The sequence below is a fragment of the Panthera tigris genome, chromosome E2 (genome assembly GCF_018350195.1).
Source record: "Panthera tigris isolate Pti1 chromosome E2, P.tigris_Pti1_mat1.1, whole genome shotgun sequence".
NCBI lineage: Eukaryota > Metazoa > Chordata > Mammalia > Carnivora > Felidae > Panthera > Panthera tigris.
Window position 1 is genome coordinate 49,004,135 of NC_056674.1, and position 25,008 is coordinate 49,029,142.

At 49.6% G+C, this 25,008-nt stretch overlaps 1 protein-coding gene across 1 annotated transcript in view; it reads right to left on the reverse strand.

Moving 5' to 3' along the window:
• Positions 1-24,498, reverse strand: part of FA2H (fatty acid 2-hydroxylase) — a 53,028-nt gene extending 28,530 nt beyond the window's left edge. The window contains exon 1 of the mRNA XM_007099133.3: positions 24,229-24,498. Within this exon, the coding sequence (XP_007099195.2) occupies positions 24,229-24,498 (270 nt within the window). The remainder of the gene's footprint in view (positions 1-24,228) is intronic.
• Positions 24,499-25,008: the final 510 nt, after the last annotated feature.

The following is a 25,008-nucleotide window of genomic DNA, read 5'->3' on the forward strand; positions in this document are numbered from 1 at the left end:
ACCTCTTGAGGTCAAAGAAGAGTGGATTTCATAGCATATTGTACAATGAAATTCCCTAAATATCCAATACAAATGTCACATAATAAACTCGTCCCTTCTAGTTCTGTTCTACCCTCAAAATACCCTGGAGCACCCCCAGTCACCAAGCTATTGATTCTCCCTTCCTCCTGATAGTTATTTTCTCTGGGGCACCCCAAATCCTTTCTTAATTTTTTTTTTTTAACATTTATTTATTTTTGAGACAGAGAGAGACAGAGTATGAACGGGGGAGGGGCAGAGAGAAAGGAAGACACAGAATCAGAAGCAGGCTCCAGGCTCTGAGCCATCAGCCCAGAGCCTGACGCGGGGCTCAAACTCACGGACCACGAGATCGTGACCTGAGCTAAAGTCGGACGCTCAACCGACTGAGCCACCCAGGCACCCCCCAAATCCTTTCTTAAATTGTGTAATCTGACCCTTCTCTGCACCCCCATGTCCACTCACTGCAACCCCTTCGGTCCCTCTGAATAAAACAAAATGCTGGTCTTGGGGACCTGCCCGCCCATCCCAAACAGGGAAGGAGTCAGCACACGTATTATCATTTAATGTTTCTGTGCTACGCTTTTCACACATCCCTGAATGGCAGACACAAACCGGAAGCAGAAGAAAGGGCCATCCCCTCACGGCCCTGGGCCGTGTCCAACCCGTGTTTCTGCTCACTCAAGTCTGGACTGTTTTCTGAGACTTCCAGTCCTTGGAAAAGTGTTCCTTCTGCCCAACTGGTTGCCTCCGATTTTCCAGCAGTCGCTCCTGGTTCCTTCCCTCTAGGACTGTGCACACTTTCTCCTTTTCACCTGAGAGGCTCACACCTATTTGAGGATATGCAACACCCTAGCACTCTGTCATCTGCTTTTCCTCAAGGCCCTCTTAGCACATAACAGGGTCTCTCAGCTTAAGGATTGGCCGGCTGTTCCTCGTCTAAGGCAGATGTGATGGGCCAGCACAGAACCCAGCAGCGTTCATGCCTCCCTGGTGTGGAACATGAGGGGGGCTGAGCTCCCGCCGGCCCTTGGGGACTGCCATCCGACACACACACGTTCACTTAGCTTCCATCCCCCCTTGAAGCCTTTTGTATGGACGTCTGCTGCTGGCATCGTGTGGCGAGCTGGTGTGGCCCGGGAGGTGGTGTGGACCGGCACACCTGTTCACTGGAGGGCCCCAAAAGATATGTGATGAGGGTTGGGATGCCCAGAACAGCAATGAAGGAGAGAGCAGCAGGCAGCAGGAAACAGAGAAAGCCTGAAAAGGAGACCTGCAAGGGGGAGTTTGCAGGGACCGGAAGCCTTGGCTCCTCATCAGCTTCCTCTTCGGGGCTGATGGTCTCAGCGCGGCACCACCGTGGCCCCTGCCTCTTCCCTCACATCTTGCCTCCCACGCGGCCCTCATCCCCAGCCACCGCTTCCATGCATTCATCCATCCACACACGTTTGAGCATCCATGATGTGCCTCAGCATCAGCCCAGAAGACTCCCCATCTCTATCTCTCTGACCCTGGCCCCACTCCTTGCCTCCGGAGAATCTTCCCAACTACCCACATTATGGTCTAACCCAAAGCCCTGCTGTCCCCTGTCCCCTCTGACACCACTTCCTGAAAGCGAACACAGTATCACCCCCTGTAAATCGGCTTATGGTTGACTTCCCTATATTTAAAATCTTTCCCCTCTATTTCCAAACTGCTCTGCTGTCACGCCCTTGGATTTAACTCTAATTTTCCCTTCTAGCCAGCATTTTCCTTCTCAAATGTCATCCTTCCAGGATGATGACAAAGGTGAATATTCACAAATGCTTCCTCTGTGCCCAGTCCTTTAATCTTCAAAACGACTGTATGAACAACTGTATCATCTCTTCATTTGCCAACTTTTTCTTATTTTTGTAAATACTTATTTTTGAGAGAGAGAGAGAGAGCGCGCGAGCGCGAGAGAGAAAGGGAGACAATTCCAAGCAGGCTCCACGTTGTCAGTGCAGAACCCAACGCGGCGCTCAACCCCCACACACCATTAGGTCACGACCTGAACCGAAATCAAGTCAGACGCTCAACAGACTGAATCACTCAGGCGCCTCTCATCCGTCAATTTAAAAAAAATCATACTGTCCATGTGTCCCCCCTGCCTCAGTTGGCACTTATAATTTCCTGCCTCTTGCTTGGGCAACGTACGCTTGGGCAATTATATCATTTGTGCAATGGATCCCAATAGGGCAGGATACATTTCCTCTTTCTCACGGTGCCTAGGATGGGCTCCTGGAAATATTAGGTGCTCCGCTCATTATTTCTTGAATGGACCACGTTTCAATGTTCTTTGCGAAATGGCCAGGATTCCCTAGGGTTCAGGCAGTAGGGGGGGCGGGGGGGGGCGTGGCTGCCGGGGGCGTGGCTGCTGGGTATAAAGTCCTGAGGCTCCACAGGGCTCCTGCTTCCTGAGAATGTAAAATAAACCTTCTTAGATGAGACAAGTGGCCCGGGACACTGAGCACACCTTCTCAAAACGCCACTCTGGATAGGGCAGTGCCCAGATACAAGGGTCAAAATTACAATAATCCGAGCCATATATTCTTGGCGCTCTTTGGCCAAGTACACGTGTTAAGCAGAATTAAAAGTGAGTCAGACTTACACAGGAGTGCTAGCATTTTATTTTGCCAAATAAAAATATTTTTTAGGGGCACCTGGGTGGCTCAGTCTGTTAAGCATCCGACTTTAGCTCAGGGCATGATCTCAGAGTTCGTGAGTTCAAGCCCAGCATTGGGCTCTGTGCTGTCAGTGCAGAGCCTGCTTTGGATCCTCTGTCCCCTGTCTCTCTGCCCCTACCCCGCTCTCACTCTTTCTCTCTCTCTCTGTCTTAAAAATAAACATTAAAACATTTTTTTTTAAGTACCATCAGCAGCATTTCATAAATGAACGAAAATTTCAACACCAAATAGGTAGGAAACACATACTTTCAGAATGAAAGACAGTTCTTCCTAAGGAAGGACATTTGGCAACTTTACATTTACTTTTTTTTAAAGGGACCTATTTATAAATATTTATTAATGCAGAAAAATTACAACCTAAAATTTTGTTTTGTGAGAACTAATTGTGCATAATTATTTTCTTGATTCAAACTGGCCTGTGTGGGGCTCTCTCATCTACATGTGACAGGAAGTAGAGTCAATGTCTACATGTTCCACTTCCAAGGTTTTCTTAAAAATTAGTAAAAACCCAGTTTCACAGACAGGTGTGTGGGCTTCCAATGGAAACAGAATTTTTACTTTTTTTTTTTTTTTTCATTCAACTGGAAAAATCCTAGATGAAGATAGGGAAGTGGGAGAGAGCCATGCCCATGGCATGGCCAGCACGCAGCAGCTGGGGATTCCCTCGAGGGGCGCCTGGGTGGCTCAGTCGGTTGAGTGCCCAGCTCTTGATTTTGGCTCAGGTCATGATCCCAGGGTCATGGGAATAGGGCTCCATGCTGAACTTAGAGCCTGCTTAAGATTCTCATTCATTCTAATTCCCTCTCTCTCTCTCCCCCTCTCCTCTTTGCCTCTCTTCCTGGTTTACATTCCCTCTCTAAAGTAAATAAAAAAAAAAAAGATGGGTCCCTTGAACCCTGGATCAGGTCAGTGAAGGCTGGCACGGGGGGGGGGGGTGCGCTGCCCATGGAGGAGGAGGGCAAGAGGGAGGGAGGAAAGGGAGCAGGCACCCTTCTTCCTTTCCATCTCCTCCCTCCTTCTAGGACCCCAGCTTCCTCTCCATTGGAGAGTCCTGGAGCCGCCAGGTAGCAATGTCATGGGTGACATGCTCTCGGCAAATAAGTTCCAGACTGACCACGCATAAGCCAGGTGCTCTCTGGGTGGCCTCCTCAGGACCACACCCCTCCCTGGCAGACGCCCAGGTTATTAATCACAAGACTGTACACACCTCTGGTCCGGGAGGAGACTTCAAGGGGAGTCAGCATGCTGGTAGCACCAGGAGCAGATACACTGGGGGAGCAGGAAGTGTCCTCTAGCGTGTCTTTCGTTGACTATTTTTCTCGAGTCCAGCTGTGAGATTTCCAAGGCCTCAGCGCCTTTACCCCCACAAACAGGACAAAGACCCTCCCGAAGAAGGGCTTCCACGCCCACTCTGGAGGCTGCTCCCATCTGACCCTGGGCGCGGGGGTTCCAGGAACGGGTCCTCCTGGGAGCCGCTGCCCCGCACGCACTGATCTGGGCCACATTTTCCAGCCTTCCATGCCCCGGTGTTTATTTTATAGTTGAGCCGGGCTCACCCTTGAATTCCACAGGCAAACACCATCCATGAATCAGAAGTGTGTAAAGGTCGTTCCTGGGAACTAGGGTACAAGCTCAAGCGTTAAAAAATATTTTTTTTTTAAAAAGTTTCTTGGAAACTTCCACAATGCATTATTTAAAAGACTCTCCCGCTCCTGGAAGCAAGCCAGAGAGATCTTTAAAAACCGAAATGCGTCAGAGAGGGAAGAGCACGTGCGTTCTTTTCCAGTATTTGGAAACCGTTCTGCCTTTGGGCTGAACAAGTTTCAGTGTTTTTGGTAAAGGAGGGGAGAGGTAGGTAGTCAGGCTCTCAGTGGCTTTTGTAAGAGTGGTCGGCGCAAGGGCGAACGAGTGTAGTTTGACAGGGGGTGTGAGGCCCGTCTGTGGAAGGCGATAGCTTCCTCAGAGGGTCCGCCTGAAGGACACGGATGGCTGTGGGGCAGCAAGAATGGAGTGGAACACCCACCTCCTCGTCCTGGCATCCTTCCCCCGCTGTGAAGGGGGCAGGAGACACGGCTAGAGGCACTTTAATGGTCAGGTCCGAGGCTGTTTGAGAAGAGCCTGATGGCCGGGGCAGGGTGGTGCTCCAGTGGTGGTGAAAGCATCTCACACTCTTGCATTTCCCCGTGACGGTCTCCCGAGCTAGAACGTGAGCTCCGTGAGGGCAGAGGTCCACTGTCTCGCTCACCGCTAGGTCCCCAGATGATGGCACGGGGTCAGTATTCGTGCTTGTGGGATGACACATTAATGCGTACATGGTGGCCTGTTGAGGCTCTAGGGGCCCAGGCCTGGAGAGGCCACGGAAGTGTGGGCGGGGCAGGTGGAAAGAGAGCTCCCCGATGCCTTCCAAACCCTGTGTGTACTTAGCAAGAGAAGGTCAACGTGCTCAATAATGGCCGATGTGATCGGCCAAGGAGACCAGGTAGGCAGGTCCCGCCCATTCTGAGGTGAGAAACTCTGAACGTATTGGGAAATATGGCGGCGGCGGCAGGAGGGCGTTTCCATCTCCTCAGATCCTCCAGCCCCTGTTCAAAGCTGCAAGGAGAGAAGCCGGTGGGACAGCAGTGCCAGCCCTAGCTTCTCCCAGGGCAATGCCAGTTCCTGGCTAATCAAGAGGCATTATATCCAAGCCGCGGCTCTCCTCTCATGGAGAGTCCTGTGGACACGACTGCCCCTCCTGGGTTCTATCCTCCTCCGTCCTCTCTCACATTGAGTTCAGCAATCTCAGACCCCAACTCAGAGAGGACCCAGGAGTCACTCCTGTCGGCTCCCTAAGGTTCCAGCCAGTGCCCGTGACACCTGTCTCTCAGGGAGGTAGTCCTGGGGGGCAGCCTGGGGCTGGGGGAACAATCTGGGGCCAGCCTCTAGTTCTAGAGGCTGCAGATTCACCTCTAGACTAAGGGGCATGGTTCTAGACCAGGCTCCATTACCAACTTGCTATGTGACCTGAGGATCCTTCTCTAGCAACAAGAAACTGCTGAGGCCTGACAGGGCATCCCGAGTTCCTGCCCTGCCCTCAGAGGTTGGGCCGGTGACGCCAATAAGTGAAGTGGGCAAAGTGTGGTTCGTAATATAGACTCATTTTGTTTGCATAATAAACACGTGGGAATATTCTTCACCTCCACAGGGAAAAACGCTCACTCTCATTTTTAAAACATGAGGTGCCGAGACACAAACAAACAAAAAACAAAACCGTGAGGCGTTTGCTAGAGATGAAACAAACATGGGAAATGCAGCAGGAGCAGAAACCAATGGTCATGGTCACTTGGTCTTGAATGGAGTGGACCTCAGGAAGCCTGAGGGGGTGCGCCCCACCGAAGGGGGAGCAGCCCTGACTCAGGTCCAGGTCAGATGAGGAAGGAGCTGAGCGTGGCAGACCTCCCCATTTCTAAGAAAAGCTGGAAAACTAGATATTTGTGTGAAATTTCCAGATTTTAAGATTTGTTTTGCATTTAAAACCAACAGACGAAGGATGCGGGCTACGCCGACCTGAGTGCAAACGCAGCCCTGGTCTGCCGGGTTGAAGTGCTGGGCGGGCTGCGGCCCTCCGCCTCATGGTACGGCCACAGAGAAGGATGCGCGTGGACAGCCAAGAGCAGGGGTTTTGTTCTCCCGTGCAAGGCCCAGAACACGGACTCTGCACCCGCGTGGGGCAGGCCTACAGCCAGCTGTATCAAGGCCCTGAGTGGATTGGGTGCCAGAGCCCCAGCAAGGTTCACTGCAGGGTGACCGTCGGCCTCCTCCCCGCCTCCAGTCTAGCAGAGAGGACTGACTCCAAGAGGAAGCCAACTACTGGTTCTCTTTCCCCATGTGTGACTGGAAAGGAGACAAAATTTGTGACGGTGTGAAGGAGTCACAGCGGAGACACAGGCCGGGCACCAACGGTGTGACCAACGGGGCCTCATTTCCCAGTACAGAGGTCTGGTACGGGTTGAACTATGCCCCCTCCCAATTCATATATTGGAGGGCTAACCCCCAGTATTTCAAAACGTGACCTTATTTGGAAGTAGGGTCATTGTAGAGGTGATTAGTTAAAATGAGGTTCTAATCCTATACGATCTGTGTCCCTAGAAAGAGGTGAAATCTGAAGAGCAGGGAGGACACCACGTGAAGGCAGAGACGGGGGGTGAAGCACCTACAAGCCAAGAAACTCCAAAGATTGCCAGTAATCCCCCAGAAGCTAGGGAGCGGCCTGGAACCCGTGCTCCCTCCCAGCTCTCAGCGGGGACTAACCCTACTACCGACACCTTGATCTAGAACTTCTAGCCTCCAGAACCACGAGACAATAAATCCCTGTTGCCTAAGCCACCCAGTTTGCGGGACTTTGAGACCCAAGCAAACTAGCACGAGGCCTGAACCAGGTTCCCCCGGGATGGAGACAAGACCACGGAAGGAGAAGGAATTGAGCCAGAAAACAACTGGAAGAGGCATCCAGGGACGTGTGGAGAGTCTGTCGCTCATCCTCTGCGGGGGAGGCGGCAAAAACCAGGGTCTCGTGCCCAACCCAGCCTTCCCACCAGATCTGCCGTGGCAGCCGCCACAGAGAGCCCTCGGCGGGGAAGATGTTCAGGCACCGCCCCCTTCCTAGCCCGCTGTTGGCTGTCTGGCAGCCAGGGTTGGCCTGGTTCCTCTTCCTCGGGGCCTGAAAAGTCACTCCTAGTTTTCCCCACAGGGAAGAGGCAGGCTGAACTGGGGAGGGGGGCGGGCGTCAGGCAAACTGCCGCCTTCTTCAGTGGAAACCGTGGCCAGCTTTGCCCCGTTCCCCCTCCACTGGAGCACGTGGCTCTGGGACAGACGAGCCACCTCCATGGTGAGCGCCTTTCCCACCCCACATATGTGGCCGGCATCTCATTGGTATCGACACGGTTGTCCCTGAGAGACTGGCACGAGGTATTCCACGGATGGGGGAAACAAAGGCACAGAGGGACCAAGTCACCGCTTCCAGGAGTCTCAAATGGTTGCTGGGACATCCAGACAGGAAGCCACGTCGAGTGCGGTCCCACTAAGGTTCTTCGCGCACCACCCTTGCCTCTTCTGGGAGGGCTCACCGGGAGGCTCCCGGGTCCCTGGCGGGGACTCTGCCTTAGCCCCCCAGACCCTGCTGTCCCCAGGGAGGGCTTGCCTGGAGGGCGCACAAGGGGGAGAGAAATGAGAAGAACAACAGAAAGCCTGCACTCTGCAGTGTAAACAAACAAGCCGACCCAGAGGCGGTGAAAGGAAGCAGTGTGCTGAGGGTGGGGGCCGCAGGAGGCGGGGGCTGGCATAAAGGAATGTTGTTCAGGAAAGCCGGGGCTGGGCACCCAGGGATGGACAGATGGCCTTTTATCCCGCAGCCTGGGTTTGGCCTGAAAACCCTTTCTCTGAAACGAGATGGTGCCCAGGCCCTGTGTCCAGCTGCCTCCGGCCTCTAGGGGCCCAAAGGAAGGTGGGGAATCCAGTCCGCACTGGACTCGATGCGGTCCTGGGAAGGTAGGAGGGGGGTAGGCCGGGGTGGGGGGCGGGTGCAGACCCAGAACCACAGCTGTACCAAGAGTCTCCCTTGGGGGGAAGGCTTCTTTGTTAACAAGCCCACCCCTGAGGCCTGTAGGGGACCAGTGGTTGCTTTCAGTAGCTAGAAATTTAGGGCTAAAAGGAAGGCAGCAGGATCTGCTTGCTTTCATTTCTAACGAGCTGCCCTCTGCCAGACTAGGTCCAAACCAGAAACCCTGGGGCCCATCCTCTCCTTAAAACATTTAAAATAAAGCCTTCCTGTGCAAAACCAAAAAACGACAATAATACCTGGCAGGTGACAAGGCACCCCCCAAACACCCCCACTTGTCACCCACCCACGATGGCTGCAAGGTGATGAACTCTGCTGGCCGCTGTCCCTGGATTCACGATAGGAAGAAGAAAGGAAAAGAGAGCGAGTGGCAAACGTGTGCCTGGGGTGTGACCAACTTATCCCGCTCAGGAGGTGTGGGGGCATGGACCAGACCACCCCAGCCTCCAGGGTCCTTGACATCGGTTCGCTGTGGACCTGGTATTGCTTTCCCTGATGACACGATCCCCCATGGAGCACGTCACGAGCCACCTTGTCACCAGAAGCAGAAGCCGTATAGGTGGGCAATCCAGGACATCAGAAAAGGGAGACAGTGGATTAAAAATACTAAATCACTATTCAGATCTCTCCAGAATACACCCACAAATTTTCAGGCTATTAACTTGATTCTCTACTAGGCTCTGCCTGCCATGGACCATCTGCATCCACAGGGAGCCTCTCTTCTCTACCTCTAACCTCAGATTAGGGCACCACACCCAGGAATGCACTGAGTCAAGTGGACACGTGTTTTTTTTTTCCAATGGAAGCCTGACTCTGGGATTTGGGGCAGCTGGGAGCCCGAGGTTGGGGTGGGGGTGGGGCCTGGGCTTGGTCAGGGCGGACAGGAGGAGATCTGAGGCTCACCTCCTCAGTCCCACCTTACAGAGTCCTTGTGGGCACTACAGCACCCGACTTTTAACCCCGATGAGCAGCACCAACAGCCTGCAGGACTGGATAGGACACTTCTAGACCGTAGTTTCTCAAGACTTAGGCCTCAAAGCATGTCAGGCAGGCTTATAGAATGTGCTATGTGCAAGGAAAATACATTTAAACCATCTAACATATACTATCTCCTCACTGGCCCAACTACTATGTTAAAATACATTTTGGACGTATCATGGAATGCTCCAGTCCTATAAGGAGCATGCTGAAAATACTATATTCTGCTGATTTTGTTTGTTTTGTTTTAAGGAAGCTTCATACCCAGTACAAAGCCCAATGTGGGGCTTTAACTCACAACTGTGAGATCAAGACCTGAGCTGAAATAAAGAGTTGAACGCTCAACTGACTGAGCCCCCCAGGTGCCCCTATGTTTTGCTGTTTTTTTTTTAAATATTTTTATTTATTTATTTTTGAGAAAGAGAGCACAAATGGGAGAGAGGCAGAGAGAGAGAGAGGGAGACACAGAATCGGAAGCAGGCTCCAGGCTCTGAGCTGTCAGCACAGAGCTCATTGCGGGGCTCGAACCCATGAACCATGAGCTCATGACTTGAACCGAAGTCGGCCGCTCAACTGACTGAGCCCCCCAGGTGCCCCTATGTTTTGCTGTTTTTAAAAGAAGAAACAAGACCACTGTTTACAAATGACCTCATATCTCGCTATCCCAGAAATAATATTCCCAAATTTTCCTTTTACGATCTACTAGTTTAAGAGAGATAATTCACTGCTATTGTCAACGTTGGTTACAGATGATTATATTGCCAAAAATAATAGAAGGCACTGAACTGTTTTGCAAGCAAAACAAAACAATAACAATGACAAAAATCAACCTGCCTTATACCTGCTACTTTTTACGGATTCCAGTCTACTGATGCAAACTATTCTCTCTCTCCATGCCCGGACATGGAAACTTCTCCCATTTACAATCGAGGATGTTTATGTTCAGAGAGGTTGACTGGCCTGTCTCCAGGGGTATGATTAGTTCTAGAACACAAGACTGTTGGGTTCTGAGCCTGTGTCTTCTTTTCCACTCTCATTTAACCTAGTTCCAAACTCAGTGCACATCTCTTAAACTAAGAAAATTGCCATGGTGAGTCCGAGAACTGGTGTCTCCCGGTGAGCTACAGCCTGTACTCCGTGTTTTACGCTCATTAAACATCGTGTTTATACTCGTCGCTATAAGGTGCTTTAAGGGATGATGTCCTTGAACAATCCCGGGACAAACTGTCCTTCTGGGTGTTCAGTGCCTCTTTGATATAGCTTCCGCTCAGGGACATCACTTAATACACAATCTGGTGTGGTCAAGGGCAAGAAGGAACTATTTGTTGAACAACACAGGGATACCAACTTCCTGGACGAGAGTCACCAGATTAGGATACCATTATCCTAGAGAGAAATACCTTTCAACTCTGGGTCACAGCTCTAGCTAGACCAGTGCTGCCCCAGAGAACTTTCTGCAATGATGGAAATGTTCTAGATCTGTGCTGTCCAATATGGTCCCCTATGTCTACTGAGCACTTGAAATGTGGCTCATGTAACTGAAGTACTGAACTTTGATTTTATCGCATTTTAATTAATTTTAAATTACAAAGCCACATGTGGCAAGGGGCTACCATATTGGAGAGCATAGCTCTGGACTCATATATTCAACTACCACTTAAAATCTCTACCCGAGTGTTTCCTTGGCATTTCAGACGCAATGTGGCCCCAAGGGACTTTGATTACCCCACCCCAAATCTGGGCTTACACCCAAGCATTCACTTCCCATATATCAAACCACGCAGTTACTCAAGTCACCTTGGCATCATCCTCAACTCTTTCTCTTACTCTCAGCGTTTGGTCCATCAGCAAGTTGTAGTGGTTCTACCTCCAAGACATTTCCAATCCCTAGACACTTCCTCTGTCTCAATAGTCGCTCAGTCCAGGCAACCTCCCTCTGTCATCTGGACAATAGCGATGTCTTCTTAGCTCTCTTCCTGCTCCTCCTCTTGGCCCCCTGCAACCTACCCTCCACAAGGGAGCTGGAACAATCAAGTAAAATACAGACCCACTTTGTCAGTCTTCCACTTAAAATCTTCCAGCCTAGTCTCGAAATAAAATCGAACCTCCCCAGCGATGACTGTGAGCTCTACAGAGGCAGGGCTCCTGCTTCCCTCCCCACTCCACCCCACCCCACACTCCTGTTCACCTGCAATGCTGTAGCAGCAGAAGAGCCTCCTTTTGGATTCCTGATGCCACATACCCCAGGACCTTTGCACTTGCTGTTCCTTCTGCTTAGAATTTTTTTGCTTTTTTACCCAGTTCTCCTTTATGACGACTCCTTTGTTTCCATCAGATATCAGTTCTTCAGAGAAGACTTGCCAGACTACTCCTGTCAGAAGCTGTAGCTGTTACTCTGTCACAGCCCCTGTTCTAAAATACATGATCTATTTTGTTGTATAATATATGCACATATGTATATGTATATACACATAGACTATAACAGTCTATATAAAATATGATATCCTGTTGTAGCTCTTGTCACCACCCCTAACTGTCCTATCTGTCTCCTCCCCTCCACTGGCAGGTATACCCCATGAAGGCAGCGATCAGTTGTCTTTTTATCCTCAGCACTGAACTCAGTCTGAGCATGAGACGTCATCTGTGTTTGTGCCTGAACAGGGAAAGGAATGGTAGGCAGAGGAAGGCAGGCCTGCAGGTCCCCGGGGCCACTTGAGGCTTTTGCCAGCCTCACCTTTGGAGACATCCGGTCCTAACGGTGGTCAGTTCCTCGGTCCAGTTCACTTGTCCAGGTGAAGATAGAATGAGGGCAGCAGGTCGGAACAGACCCCACAGGCCCTAGCTGGGGGAAGGGGCCACACTGGGAGATTAGGATGTCACCACCCTCCAGCTCCTCTGGGGGGTGCGTGGCTTTGCCCAAGAGGATCTGAGCCACGTAGCAACTCGGGTTCTGAAAACATCTATCTCTTGCCGCCTAAGAGAAATCTACCTTTTCTCGGCAGAAGCTGGGGCTGAAGGGGCTGATCATCACCCTATTTTGGTTTAATCTACACGGTTCTGTCTCACAGATCTCACGTGATTTCACTGTAGCCACACAAATCTGGTAGGGACGCAGGGAATAAGCGAACCGAGGCCACGAGCGTTCGCATGAGTCACGCAGCATCACACAGCCAGGGCACAGGTCTTGGACTGCAGACCCCAGCCTCCTCCTCTTTCTGGATGGGTGGGTGAGAGGGTGGTCTGTCTGCACAACTGCTCTGTGACAAGCGCCACACCAGGAGCCTGGGGATGCCGGTTCTTCAGGACTCCCGAGAGACCTGCCCACCGAGAAACTTTCATGTTCCCAGTTTTCCATCCCTATTTTCCCTCTGCCCCGAGCCTTCTAGGGCAGTGGGCTGCAAACTTTCCAGTGCGTCTGAGCCACACACAGTATTTGTTAAAAATACGGATTTCTGGAATCTCGCTTCCAGAGATTTCAATTTTATAGATTTGAGGGGTGCCCCCCAGGAGAAAAAATATATATAATATAATATAATATAATATAATATAATATAATATATATAATATATATAATATATAATATTTATAATATATAATATAATATATATAATATAAATACTCATATAATTACATATTATAATATACTATGCTAAGTAATTCTTTGAGTTAGTTTACATGCATGTTTTTTCATTCAAATGAAACATCAAACTTGTCATCCAAGTCTTCAGTCTTTGAACCTCTGTTGCTACTAGAGTAATTTTCCTGAAATCTAACACAGTTCTGTAGTGCATACCACACTTGCTTCCATCTAGGTTGTTCGAGTGGTAGAGTTGTTTGGTGACATCTGTACTGGGTGGAATGGTGTCCCCCGCCCCCACCCCCCCCACCCCCAACCAAATTCATGTTTACCTAGAACCTGTGAACGCGACTTTATTTGGAAAGAGGGTACCTGAAGCCGTCATGCAGTTAGTTTAAGGTCCTACTGGATTAAAGGGGGCTGTGAGTCCAATATGACTGGTGTCCTCAAAAGAAGTGGGGAAATTTGGAGATGCAGACACAGAGATACAGGCAAGGACGCGTTTGTGAGGATGGAGGCAGAAATCGGAGTGTATAATCTACAAGCCAAGAGATGCCCGCCCCACCAGAAGCCAGGAAAGGGGCAAGGAACAGATTCTCCTTCAGAGCCTCCAGGAGGAAACGACTCTGCCCATACCTTGAAGTCAGACTTCTAGTCTCTAGAACTGTGAGATGATTAATGTCTCCTTTTAAGCCACCTAGTTTGTGGTACTTTGTTACAGCTTCTTGAGAAAGTAATACAATATTACTAGAAATGTAATGTTTTGTTGCGTTTAAATGTGCATGCGCTGTGGATTTTTCTTTTAGTTTTCCACTGTTCCTTTAAGAATTTTTCTCTGTGTGATGTCTACAATGTAACTACTTAGTATTTTTTTCCAATGCTTTATTATTGAAACATTTTAAACTGCAGTCCAGCTGAAAGAATCTCCGGTGAACACAGAGTAGTATCCCCACTACCTAAAGTCCTACCATTTACATTCCACAGGGTCTTATTGTAAAAGCAATCTTTAAAGCTTTGTATGTATCAACACTAGCATTTGTCATCATGAGGTCGTATCTACAGGAGTGAGTTACTAAATAAGTATTAAATTTATTTACTTCCCTTTAAAAAAACTGGGTCTAATTCTCATATAGTAAAAACAAAAACAAAACAAAATGAAACAACAAAAAAAACTACCGATCTTAAGTGTATAGTTTGATAAGTTTTGACAATTACATGCCTCCTGGCAGCCAATGTCCAAGTCAAGATGCAGGACATTTCCGTCAGTCCAGAAAGACCCAGGAATCTTTTTTTAATAAGCTTCTCACTTGATCTTGATGAAGGGAGGTGGGGGCAAAAGCCTCCATGACCCTTGGCCGGAGGGACAAGAGGTGGAGATTTACAGCGCTTTGCAAGAAAGACACCAGGTTCCCTGTTAGCAAATACAGCTGCTTCACTGCTCTTCCAGCCTCCGGCCAGGGGCTGCGGACACACTGCAGGGGGGGCACACAGGACCCATCCGTGTGCAGAGCTCCAGCGGCAATGCCGCTTTCACCACACCCCTCCCCGCCCCTGCATTCCCCGCTGAAATCGCTACCATTCCATGACCGCTTGGACACCCACTTTGGATGCCTCCCTCCCTTCCAGTATTGGTGCCTGGGGCCTGTCGCCTGCGTGAGCTTCCTTGAACTCCCTCCGGGCTCTCGCCACACGACCTCAGGGTCCAGGGCAGGCCAGGCAGCCCCAGTGTCTGAAAGTCAGACTGTTTCCCCAGCACCAGCAACATGGCCCAGAAATGATGCTCAGCCCCTGTCCTGCCCTTTGCTTTCTCTGGTGGAACATGTGACAGCAAAATCCTGGCTGGAATGGAACAGAAGGAAGGCGGTGGGGGGAGGAAACCTTAATGGTTAAAACCTAAAGAAAAACGAATGATTTCATTGGAACAGAATAAAGCCCCCAAATGGCCCAAAGTATATCTGTGAATGGTTGATGTGTGATAAAGGTGTTTTTTTCAGCCAGTGGGAAAAACAATTATTTCATAAATCTATTGGGATAACCAGCTGGTCATCTGAAAAATATAAACCTAAAATACTCTATTTTTTTTCCTGATATCAAAAAAATTTCAGGTAGATAATAAATTTAGGCAACTACAAAATCTTAAGTAGAGGTGTCCTTTCTAAGAATGATAAAACAATGTTTTATGTTTTAAAGGTTTAATTTTAAAGATTTAAATAGAGAAAAAAACATTAGACAAGTCAAAAGACAAATAACTGAAGGAAATATAGTAATACATATGATGGGAAATGGTTAATATCCTTTACATGTAAGGAGTGATTATAAATCAGTAAGAAAAAGATGCCCCTTGGTTTAATCTCATGCCTAAGATTTGTCCCTAATGTGTATGCACTGGAAATACTGGGCACCTAGAGACCAGCCACATTGCGGGATCTCTCAGAACTATAGGTCTCTCATCTATGAAATGGGGGAATGGATATCTGCCCCACCTACCTTGAGGGTTCAACTAGAAATCTATGAGAAATATCTAGAAAAATGTGAATCGCTATACAAATTTGGATGTGTTACTATTAGTCCTAGAGGCATCGTTATTATCCAAGTGTTCTTTATCTGAGTCCCTGAACATCCAAGTTGCAAAGAATGGCAAAAATCCTCTTAATGTACAGCTATTCACAAGTCAGCTGACCATTTATGAATTTGATTCCTGCTCAGATTGACCACCGCCTCCCCCAAATCCCCAGTCTACCTAGGCAAAGTGATGGTTGGGGTTGCTATCATCTGACAATATACAGTGTAACGAAATGCAAGCTCACTGCAAAGTGAAATTGAAAATCAATGCCAAGGGGCGCCTGGGTGGCTCAGTCAGTTAAGTGTCTGACTTCAGCTCAGGTCATGATCTCGCAGTTTGTGAGTTCAAGTCCCGCATCGGGCTCTGTGCTGACAGCTCAGAGCCTGGAGCCTGCTTCAGACTCTGTGTCTCCCTCTCTCTGCCCTTCCCCTGCTCATGCTCTGTCTCTGTCTCTCAAAAATAAATAAATGGTAAAAATGAAAAAAATTTAAAAAAATTAATGCAAAAATACAAAGAATTTAATGAAGTCCGTGAAACTGAAGAAAACTGTTTTGCTCACAATTCTACTGCAAAATAAGGATTTGGCAAAGTTGGGCTGTTTGACGCTGAAACACAGGTTACCCACAAAGGACGAGGCTCTTCAAAAGAGAATGAATGAATGACCTGTTTATCACAGGATCAAGAAAGATCCTCAGCTCTTAAATACTCTAGCTAAAATGACTCTCTTTATGATCATGCTGTGAACAATGTGAAGTTTGGAATGTCCCACTGTCACTTTCATACAGTTTTGTCAGAAAAACCACACATGTGCACAAAAAGCACACCGCTTGATTCGGTATTTGCTCAAAGGACCTGCCCACGAATGCAATCTTAATTTTGCTGTCAGGTTAAAATAAACTAAAACAATTTTCAGTTTCATTTTTATTTTTTAATTGTTATTAAATTTTTCCTTTTTAAAAAAGTAATCTCCACACCCAATGTGGGGCTCAAACTCATGACCCCGAGATCAAGAGTTGCATGCTCTACCAACTGAGCCGGCCAGGTACCCCTTCCGTTTCATTTTAAAAAAATAATCACTTCCCCTCTCCCAAACCCCTGCTCCATTTTCTATGAAAGTTTGGTCTTCATTTAAAGTAGATTCATTTTGGGGCATCTGGGTGGCTCAGTCGGTTAAGCATCCAACTTCGGCTCAGGTCATGATCTCACTGTTCGTGGGTTTGAGCTCTGTGATGGGCTCTGTGCTGATAGCTCAGAGCCTGGAGCCTGCTTCAGATTCTGTGTCTCCCTCTCTCTCTGCACCTCCCCTGCTTGCACTCTTCTCTCTCTCTCTCTCTCAAAAATAAACATTAAAAAAAAAAGTAGATTCATTTCAAGTGACCTTCTTTCCTAGGAGTCAAAGACTTTCCCATGTAGGTCTAAGGAACAACTGAATTTTTTATGACACCTTGTTTTCCAACCTGCAAAAGCCATTACACTTGGCAGGCCAATGGGTCTTGCTGGGATAACCACTAAATCAGGTTAGTCTGACCTTTTTCTGGCCTGTGGGGGGTGGTGTACAGGATCACAGAGTCTTGATTCAGTCCCATATAGGTGACCCTTAATATTCCTCCATAGCAGTCAGTCTCACAGTGGGGGCCTTGAATTGACTTAAAGATTGGAGGTCTATCTTTCATCCTTGTGGATAAATGATGCCCGTTTCATAGCCTTTCATTATGATAGAAGGCTAAGGACTAGATCTTAGGAACTAAGTGGGTTATTATGGACCATTAACATCTGGAACTTATAAAACTAAAACTAGCCATTACTAGAGATCCCTAAAAACCCTGATTCCACTTTCCAGGGGGAAATCTGAGCACCATGCAATGCTAAGCAATGTTGAGAAGGTTCTAATGGGCACAGAAAAAATGTAGAGAACCAGAACTCTACTCCTTTGAAATTCTGTTCCCTTTAAAGGAGAAATTAAGACTACTTCATGTTGGTAATTATCAGTCAAGTTTGTTGTAGATTGCATGGTTTAGTCTACATGTGTAGTCACATGTTCTTTATCAACGGAATTTCTGGCTACTAGTTTTCCTATGACAGGACTTTACGATGTATCTATATGAATCACAGGTCAAATACTTCAAATCCCCCCAAATTTGTTTATCTGGTACCGGTATTTAAATATTTTGCTATATACAATCAAGGCAAGAAAACAAAGTATTTGGAGAATTATGCTTTACAACAAAAAATCCTAAGTCCGAGGTTTATACATCATATCGTGCAAGATGAGTGGCGATTAGAGAAGTTTGGGAACTACTGTTCCGAGACACACACTTTAGAGAGATTTGCATGACAAGACACAGGAAAGAGTAAACGGAACTGGAAATCCAGGCAGCCCAGGTCCTGCCTGAGCACGTCATACAGGCACTTACAGCCACATGGGGCTGGCCACAGCCTTGACAGCAAAGGAGGCTCTTGACTGACATTTTCTTTTCTTTTTTCTTTTTTTTTAAGTTTATTTATTCATTTTTGAGAGAGAGGGAGAATGAGAAGGGGAGGGGCAGAGAGAGAGGGAGAGAGAAAGAATCCCAAGCAGGCTCTGCACCGTCAGTGCAGAGCCCCAGGTGGGGCATGAACTCACAAACCACGTGATCATAACCTGAGCTGAAATTAAGAGTCAGATGCTTAACCGACTGAGCCACCCAGGCGCCCCTTGACTGGGATTGTCTATGGTTCACTTCTTGTCTTGTAGGCAGACTCATGGGCATGGGTGAATGGCAGTAGCCTGGTATGGAAGACATTTTGTCAACTCTCTCTGGCTGAGAATAACTGAGGGCGAAGGCAGAAATGAGTGATTCACTTGATAGCCCTCCATCCTTCCCATCAAACTCCCAACTCTTTTAGCCAAAAAGAGGAACTGGAAAGAGACTTAACTTTGTAATTCTTGAAGTATCTTGTGTGTGCTAATATTACCACTTTCATTTTCATTTTCTTTTTTTAGTTTATTTAGTTTGAGAGAAAGAGAGAGAGAGAGAGAGAGAGAAAACGAGCATGCACAAGTGGGGGAAGGGCAGAGAGAGAGGGAGAGAGAGAATCTCAAGCAGGCGCCATGCTGTCAGCATGGAGCCCAATGCGGGGCTCAAGCCCACGAACCGCGCAATCACGTATGACCTGAGTTCAGATCAAGAATCAGACAGTCGGCCAACTGAGTCACCCAGGCGCCGCCCCCACCTCCCCGCCCCCCACCGCCCGCTTTCCTTTTCAGTAGGGCACATGCCTCAATTTCCCAAGCAGCGCAGTCATTCATTTATTCAAACACTGATTAGTTTCTGTTGGCATTCGTCAGTGTGCTACTGTGTCCTAAAGAAACCCAGATGAATCAGACGAGTCCAGTTCTGGGGGTGGGGGTATATAGTTTAGTTGAGGAGATAAGACACACAGTGAAAATACAGTAAATAAGGAAGAACATCATGAGCACTGTAACACAGGTACGGGCAAAGTGCGGGGAGCTCTGTGGAAGAAGGAGCATTGGAACTGGACTTAAACCAGGTGGCGGTGAGGAGCCCGCGAGGGCTTAGGATTACTGTTGTAACACGAAAAGGTCCCAGGCAGTAGGGTGTAGGAAGTACTGGCAGGGAGAGACCTGCCTGGGAGATTGCTGTAAGAATGAGCGGAGCGGGGCTCTGGCCAAAGTAGGGGAGTCGTGGGGAGACATCCTGGAAGGAAGACCAGGAAATTCACGCGGATCAGTGTGTGGTCTGTGCAAGCCATCCACTCTGTCCTTCTAGTTAGTCCCCGTTTCCCCCCCTTCTACAGCCCTGGATTCTCCAGGACAGAATGGGGATAGTTGCTGTTCCGAGGAGGGAAAACACAGATAATCTCCCATGACATAGTGTTGAGTGGAAGCAGCCATCCGGCAGAGTGCACAATGTATGATTCCGTTTCAACTTTGCAAATGTTTCTTTGAAATGAGGAGCAAGAGAAATGAGCAACGGAGACTGAGAAGTAACAACCAGGGAGGGGGGTACAGGTGGTGAGGTAGGTAGAGCAGCCCTCCTCCCCAGTCTGTGTCCCAATACCTGGAACCTGTGGATATGTTACCTTACATGGCAAAAGGGACTTCACAGATATGATTAAATTTAGGACCTTGAGATGGGGAGGCTTTCTGGATGATTCTGGTGGGCTTAGTGTGATCACAAGGGTCCTTAGAAGTAAAATATGGAGGCACGAGAGTCAGAGAAGAGACATGAGAGCAAAGGTTGGGGCAATGCAATTGCTGGGAGGGGGGCACGAGCCAAGGAATACCAGCAGCTTCTAAAAGCTGGGAAAGGTAAGAAAATGGATTCTTCCCTCGAACCTTCAGAAGGAAGTCTGCCCTACTGACTTATTTTTGACTTCTGAACTCTAAGCCGTGACAGAACACATTCGTGTTGCTTTAAGTCACGGAGTTTATGGCAATTTGTTACAGCAGCCACAGGAAATGATAGTGGAAAACTAAAGGGTGTGGTCTCGGGAAGCCCATGAAGAAATCGTATCAAGGAAGGAAATTGGTGACCACATCAAAACTTGCTGCCAGGCCAGGTGAGGCAAGGTGCAAACTGGTGACCGGCTTTAGTGAGGCGAAGGTCCCGATGACCTCGACAAGGGCAGTTTCGGCGGCGGGGTGGGAACTCTGAGTCCTCCTGCACTTAGATATCCTACCCATTGAGTTACTCAAGCCCTGGAGCTCTGAATGGCCAGCCTCCAAAGGCTGGCAGAACCACACAAGGCAGAGGCCGAGGACTTCTCAGCCGCCCAGAGACGGGTGCACCCTGTGGCATTAGGACACGGCACCCAGAGATATTCAGACATCCGGGTTACCTGACAACAGTGGCTGGGGCATCCGTGTGTGTAAGATGGGGAGGTAGGAACCACCCTTTCCCAGTTATTAGCCTCTTGATGGCAGGTTCAGAGGGAGGGGAGGATCCTGGCTGGACTATCATAAAAGCTGTAGCTCTCTCACTAGAAAAAGGCACAACCATGTATACTTTACATACAAATTCATCTCTTTCACCAGTCCCAGAAGATGACCCACAGAACCCCAGGTGCCTCGGTGGCTCAGTCTGTTAAACATCTGACTCTTGATTTCGGCTCAGGTCATGATCTCATGGTTTGTGAAATCGAGTCCTGAGTTGGGCTCTGCGCTGACAGCACGGAACCTGCTTGGGATTCTCTTTCCCCTCTCCCTTCCCCTGTTGTCTCTCAAAATAAATTAATTAATTTTTTTAAAAAAAGGAGAAGCTATTCTTCTTTCTGAAGTATGATATCCACTCCACTGATGGTACCCAAGATGATTTTAGGGAATACAAGGGATGAGCCTTTCCTACCTTAATAGCTCTCTGTTTTAAATTGCATGTAAAACTTGTGATTTCACTGGTATTATTGCTTAGGGTGAGTAAATGGTAAAATAAAAAGTGAGTCTACTTAAATATTACATATAATAGTTCGAGGGGTATACGAATTCAGAAAAAAAAAAAAAACCCAAAACTTGACAGTGATTCATGGATGACCCAAGTCCAGGAAACACAGTATCTACGATCTTGGGAGGAGATATGAACCCAAAGTTCCTTCCTTTCCTATTTATTCCTTTTAAATGCTGGTTGCAGCTCAGTAAATGGACCTCATGTGCCACTAACAACATGAGCTCCAGTTGGAAGAGTGCTGCTCGTATCTGAGCTTGGACTGAGCAGCTTGACCCTGTTAGCCCCTGAGGGCCCAGGAGGAGAAGGGGGCCTGACTTCTCTGCTCAGCCATAGCTCTGTCACTTGCTCAGGGCAGGCAGCTCAGCTTTCTCAAGTCCGAGACCACGGCCACAGCAGACTTTGTTTCATCCCCACAGTATGTTGGCTGAAACGAGTTTGACTTGTTTTATGTGTGTGTGTGTGTGTGTGCCTTTGCGTGAGTGTGAATGTGTGTGTCAGAGTACACACGGGTGTGTGAGGGGGTGTGTGGCAAATTGGGGAACAGGGGAAACCAAAGGGACCGGGACTTCTCCCTGGAGATTTCACAGCAGAGCCCCAGGACACTCTCCTTCAAGGACCCCTCCAAGGGGCACGATTCAGAAATGAACTCCAAACAAAGAGCTGGGTCATGACATTTCCTTTCCCATCACCCCACCTGGTCCTCACATTACAGAAGCTAGGCTCTGAGCTCAACAGAAGTCAGCATCCATGGCCTGGCAGGAGGAGAGAAGGGAGGTGAAGGAAGTAATATAGGGGGTGCTTGAAGGGCTTAGCCAGAGAAAAGAACAGAAAGTCTCCGTTCAGGCCTTAAGAAGAGGGCTTCTCTCAGTACAGGTACAGGTACATTCCAGATTTCTCCTCTGACTACCTTTCTCCCTCAGTTTAAAGACAACATTATACCAGTTTCCAGGATAGCAATCTACAGACAGAAGCCGACAGGCCACCACTGCAGTATGGGGTAAGTATGGCTCCTGGTCAAGTCTGACCATGGGTTTGTGATGCGAACGTGACAACCACTACACTACGGAAACTGAGCCATGGGTTTTTAAGTGTGTTACTAGTTTTTAGGTTTTTTTCCCATATCCTCAGACTGGGGCCCAGATATAAAGATGCCTGCAACATGGCCACATTGGGACCTTTGGGGTAACAGGGGAGTGCAGGGGTAGATATCAAATTTGGTCGCTGTCTTCTCTGAGTCCTCCCTGAGGGTCAGGTAGGGCAGAGCAAAGCAAAAGCATGGGGGGTGGGGCCATCTAGGGCAACTGTTGGGGAAGGGGGGTGGGTTGGGAGTTTGGAGGGTGGCTCCCAGCAGCCATCACAAGCCTGGAAGTCTCTAGTATTCCGGTCCCAACCTCTCATTTCCTGCACTCAGCTTCAGTTGTATCCACGGCTAAACCTCTGCCCCTTCAGGACCTGGCACCAAACGCCAACTTCCAAGATTCAGCTGGGCTCCCATTGCAGAACGCTGAGCCCTGGTGCTTTACCTATGAAATCTCTCCAATTCAACCCCGTTCTGCGCTTGGTCACAGCCACCATCGTGCCTTCTCCTCTTGCCCGGTCCACGCGGTGGCCTCCTGCCTGGCCTCCTCACACCCACTTGGGCTCCCTGCATTCCTTTTGACACTGTAGCCAGGGCGATCTTCCAAAGATGCAAATCTGACCACAGCACACCCCTTCCTGAATCCCTTCCCTGGCTTTCTGTCATTTCTTAGAATCAAGTCCCAAATCCTGCCCACGACCGAGGAGGCCCTGCGTGATGTAGCCCTGGCTGACCTCTGGCCTCCTCCCCCTTCTCTCTCCATGCCCGCCAGCCTCTGGCCACACTGGATTTATTTCTGCCCCTTGACTGCTGAGCCCTTACCCTTCAAAGCCTTCTTGGCACATGCTGTTCCCTCTGTCTGGAATGTTCTTCCCACGACACTTCACCAGGCTAATACCCTATCTATGGTTAGCTCTCAGTCCAAATGCTACTTTCTCAAGAAAGCTCTCCTTCAACTTCTCACCTCCAAATCCATATTCTGATAGCACTAGGTAATTAATTACTATGCAGTTAGTACGTCCCCTCATTAGCCTGTTTGCTCTACGAAGACTGTAGTGGTGCTGATTACTGGCGCCTCTCCAGGCCTACCCAGCTCAATGCTGGTAACCATCAAGGGACCAAGCCAGTGAGTGAAGAAGTGACTGAAGTATTAAACAAGGTGGTCCAGTGCAGAGCCGCCAGGAACAGTGAGAGGCAAGTCCTTTTATCCAAAGATCTAAAAGCATTTGCTGGGCCCACCCTGAAAGCAAGAGCTAGAGGCAGGGAGTGGCTGTCAGCATAATGCCCAAGCACGATGGCCCCGCTGTCACCAGTCCCACAGCTGAACCTGGGGAAGGCCCAAGGAGGCAGTTTGCCTCTGGCTCGGCCTACCTGCAGCCCTGTGGATAGGGGCCATCTCCCATATCCCAGAGATCCTTGGGATGGAGATGGAATCGATTTTGCAGCCAGGTACATTTGGCTTTTGTGCTAACTAGCTCTTTGACTTTGGGCAAATTACAGAGCCTGCTCGAGCCTCAGTTTCCACATCGTAAAATAGGGATAACAAATCTACCCCAGGATCAGTTGGAGGTTTAACTACCGAAATGAGGCTGTACCGCATGGCAGCATGCTGTTCACGGTGCTAATCCCCCTTCCTCTAAAAAACTAGCTTAGTCTTGTCATTTCGATCTTTTGGACCCCCATGCCAGCATCCAAGACAAGCAATACTGAGGGATGGAAGGACATAGTCCACCCCGGACACTGCCCTAACCTCTAGCGATCCAGGGAAGCCCTAGTGCCGGACAGGGCAGCACCAGGAAATCCAGACTGGCTGAGAAGGGTAACGGATCCGTAACTTTTGGAAGCAGGAGCAGGGTGAGGTGGGGAAGGGAGCACAGGTGAGGATGAAGCAATTATTCAACAGAAGTGAAGGACGGATGCAAAGGGGGAGAGGCTGACAAGGGAACAGGAAAGAAAGGAAAGATTGAGAGTGTGCGTGGCTGGTAAAAGGTGATCCAAATTGTCAGATGGCAGAGGCTGCAGAAGGAACAAGTAGGAAGGAGGGAGCAGATAGAAGCCGCTCAGGGGAAATGCTGGAGAGCAAGGGCAAGTCCTGGTGAGGGGGACCGGTCGTGACCTGTTACCTGGAGAGAAGGGGGAAGCGAAGGTGAGGGCGGAGGCTGTCACCTTGGGTCCTCCTAGAGGGCAGGTGAACCTGGCTTGCCGGCGAGGGGAGAGTGGGGGAGGGGGGAAGGCGAGTAGAGGGGTGCGACCCCGGGCCGGGCTGTACCTGAGGGTCTCCTTGCAGCTCGCCCACGTAGTACTGCTCGAGCCAGCGGCGCGCGTTGGCCGAGTGCCGGTGCGGCGGCCCGTCCAGGTCGGCGCTGACATCCTCTCCAGCCCGCGCCCGCAGCAGCTGCTCGCCCCCCGGGTGGTGCCGCACGAAGCCAGTGAGGTCGTAGAGGCGGGCCCCGCAGCGGACCCAGCAGTCGCCGGCCGCCAGGCGCCGCTGGACCTCGGCGGGTGAGAAGGAGGCGGCGGGGGGCGGAGCGGGGGCCATGGCGGGAGAGCGGAGCTCGCAGCTGGAAGCCCGGGCTTCTGCTCGGCGGCAGCCCAGCTTGCTTCTAACATCCCCGGAGCCGCGGCCGCCTTGACGGGCCGGCCGCCACCGCACCTGCTCATTTGCATGCCGCTCTCCTATTGGCCGCTCGGCCGGACGCTGCTCGAGCCCGGAGGCGCCCTCTTCCCCATTGGCCCGCAGGAAGCTTGGGCGACGCGTGCGGGGCTGGCCACCCGCTGCGGGGGGAGGAGGGGGGCGGGCAGCCAGGTGGCCCCGGGCAGGTAGAGGGCGCGCCGGCCAGGTGTGTCCCGTCGCAAGAGATCGAAGGGGACGGGCGGATGCAGGCGGAGCAACTCTTCCTGTCGCGGGTGGCTGCCTGGACGGACATCCTCGGTGGCGTGATCGCTACTGGAGTAACTCTTCTGCTGCTGTCTTTTTGGGAGAAATTTGCAGCTTTCGATTCTCAGGCTCCTAGAGGGGCCGAGGAGTGGGGGAGGCAGGGCGAGGACT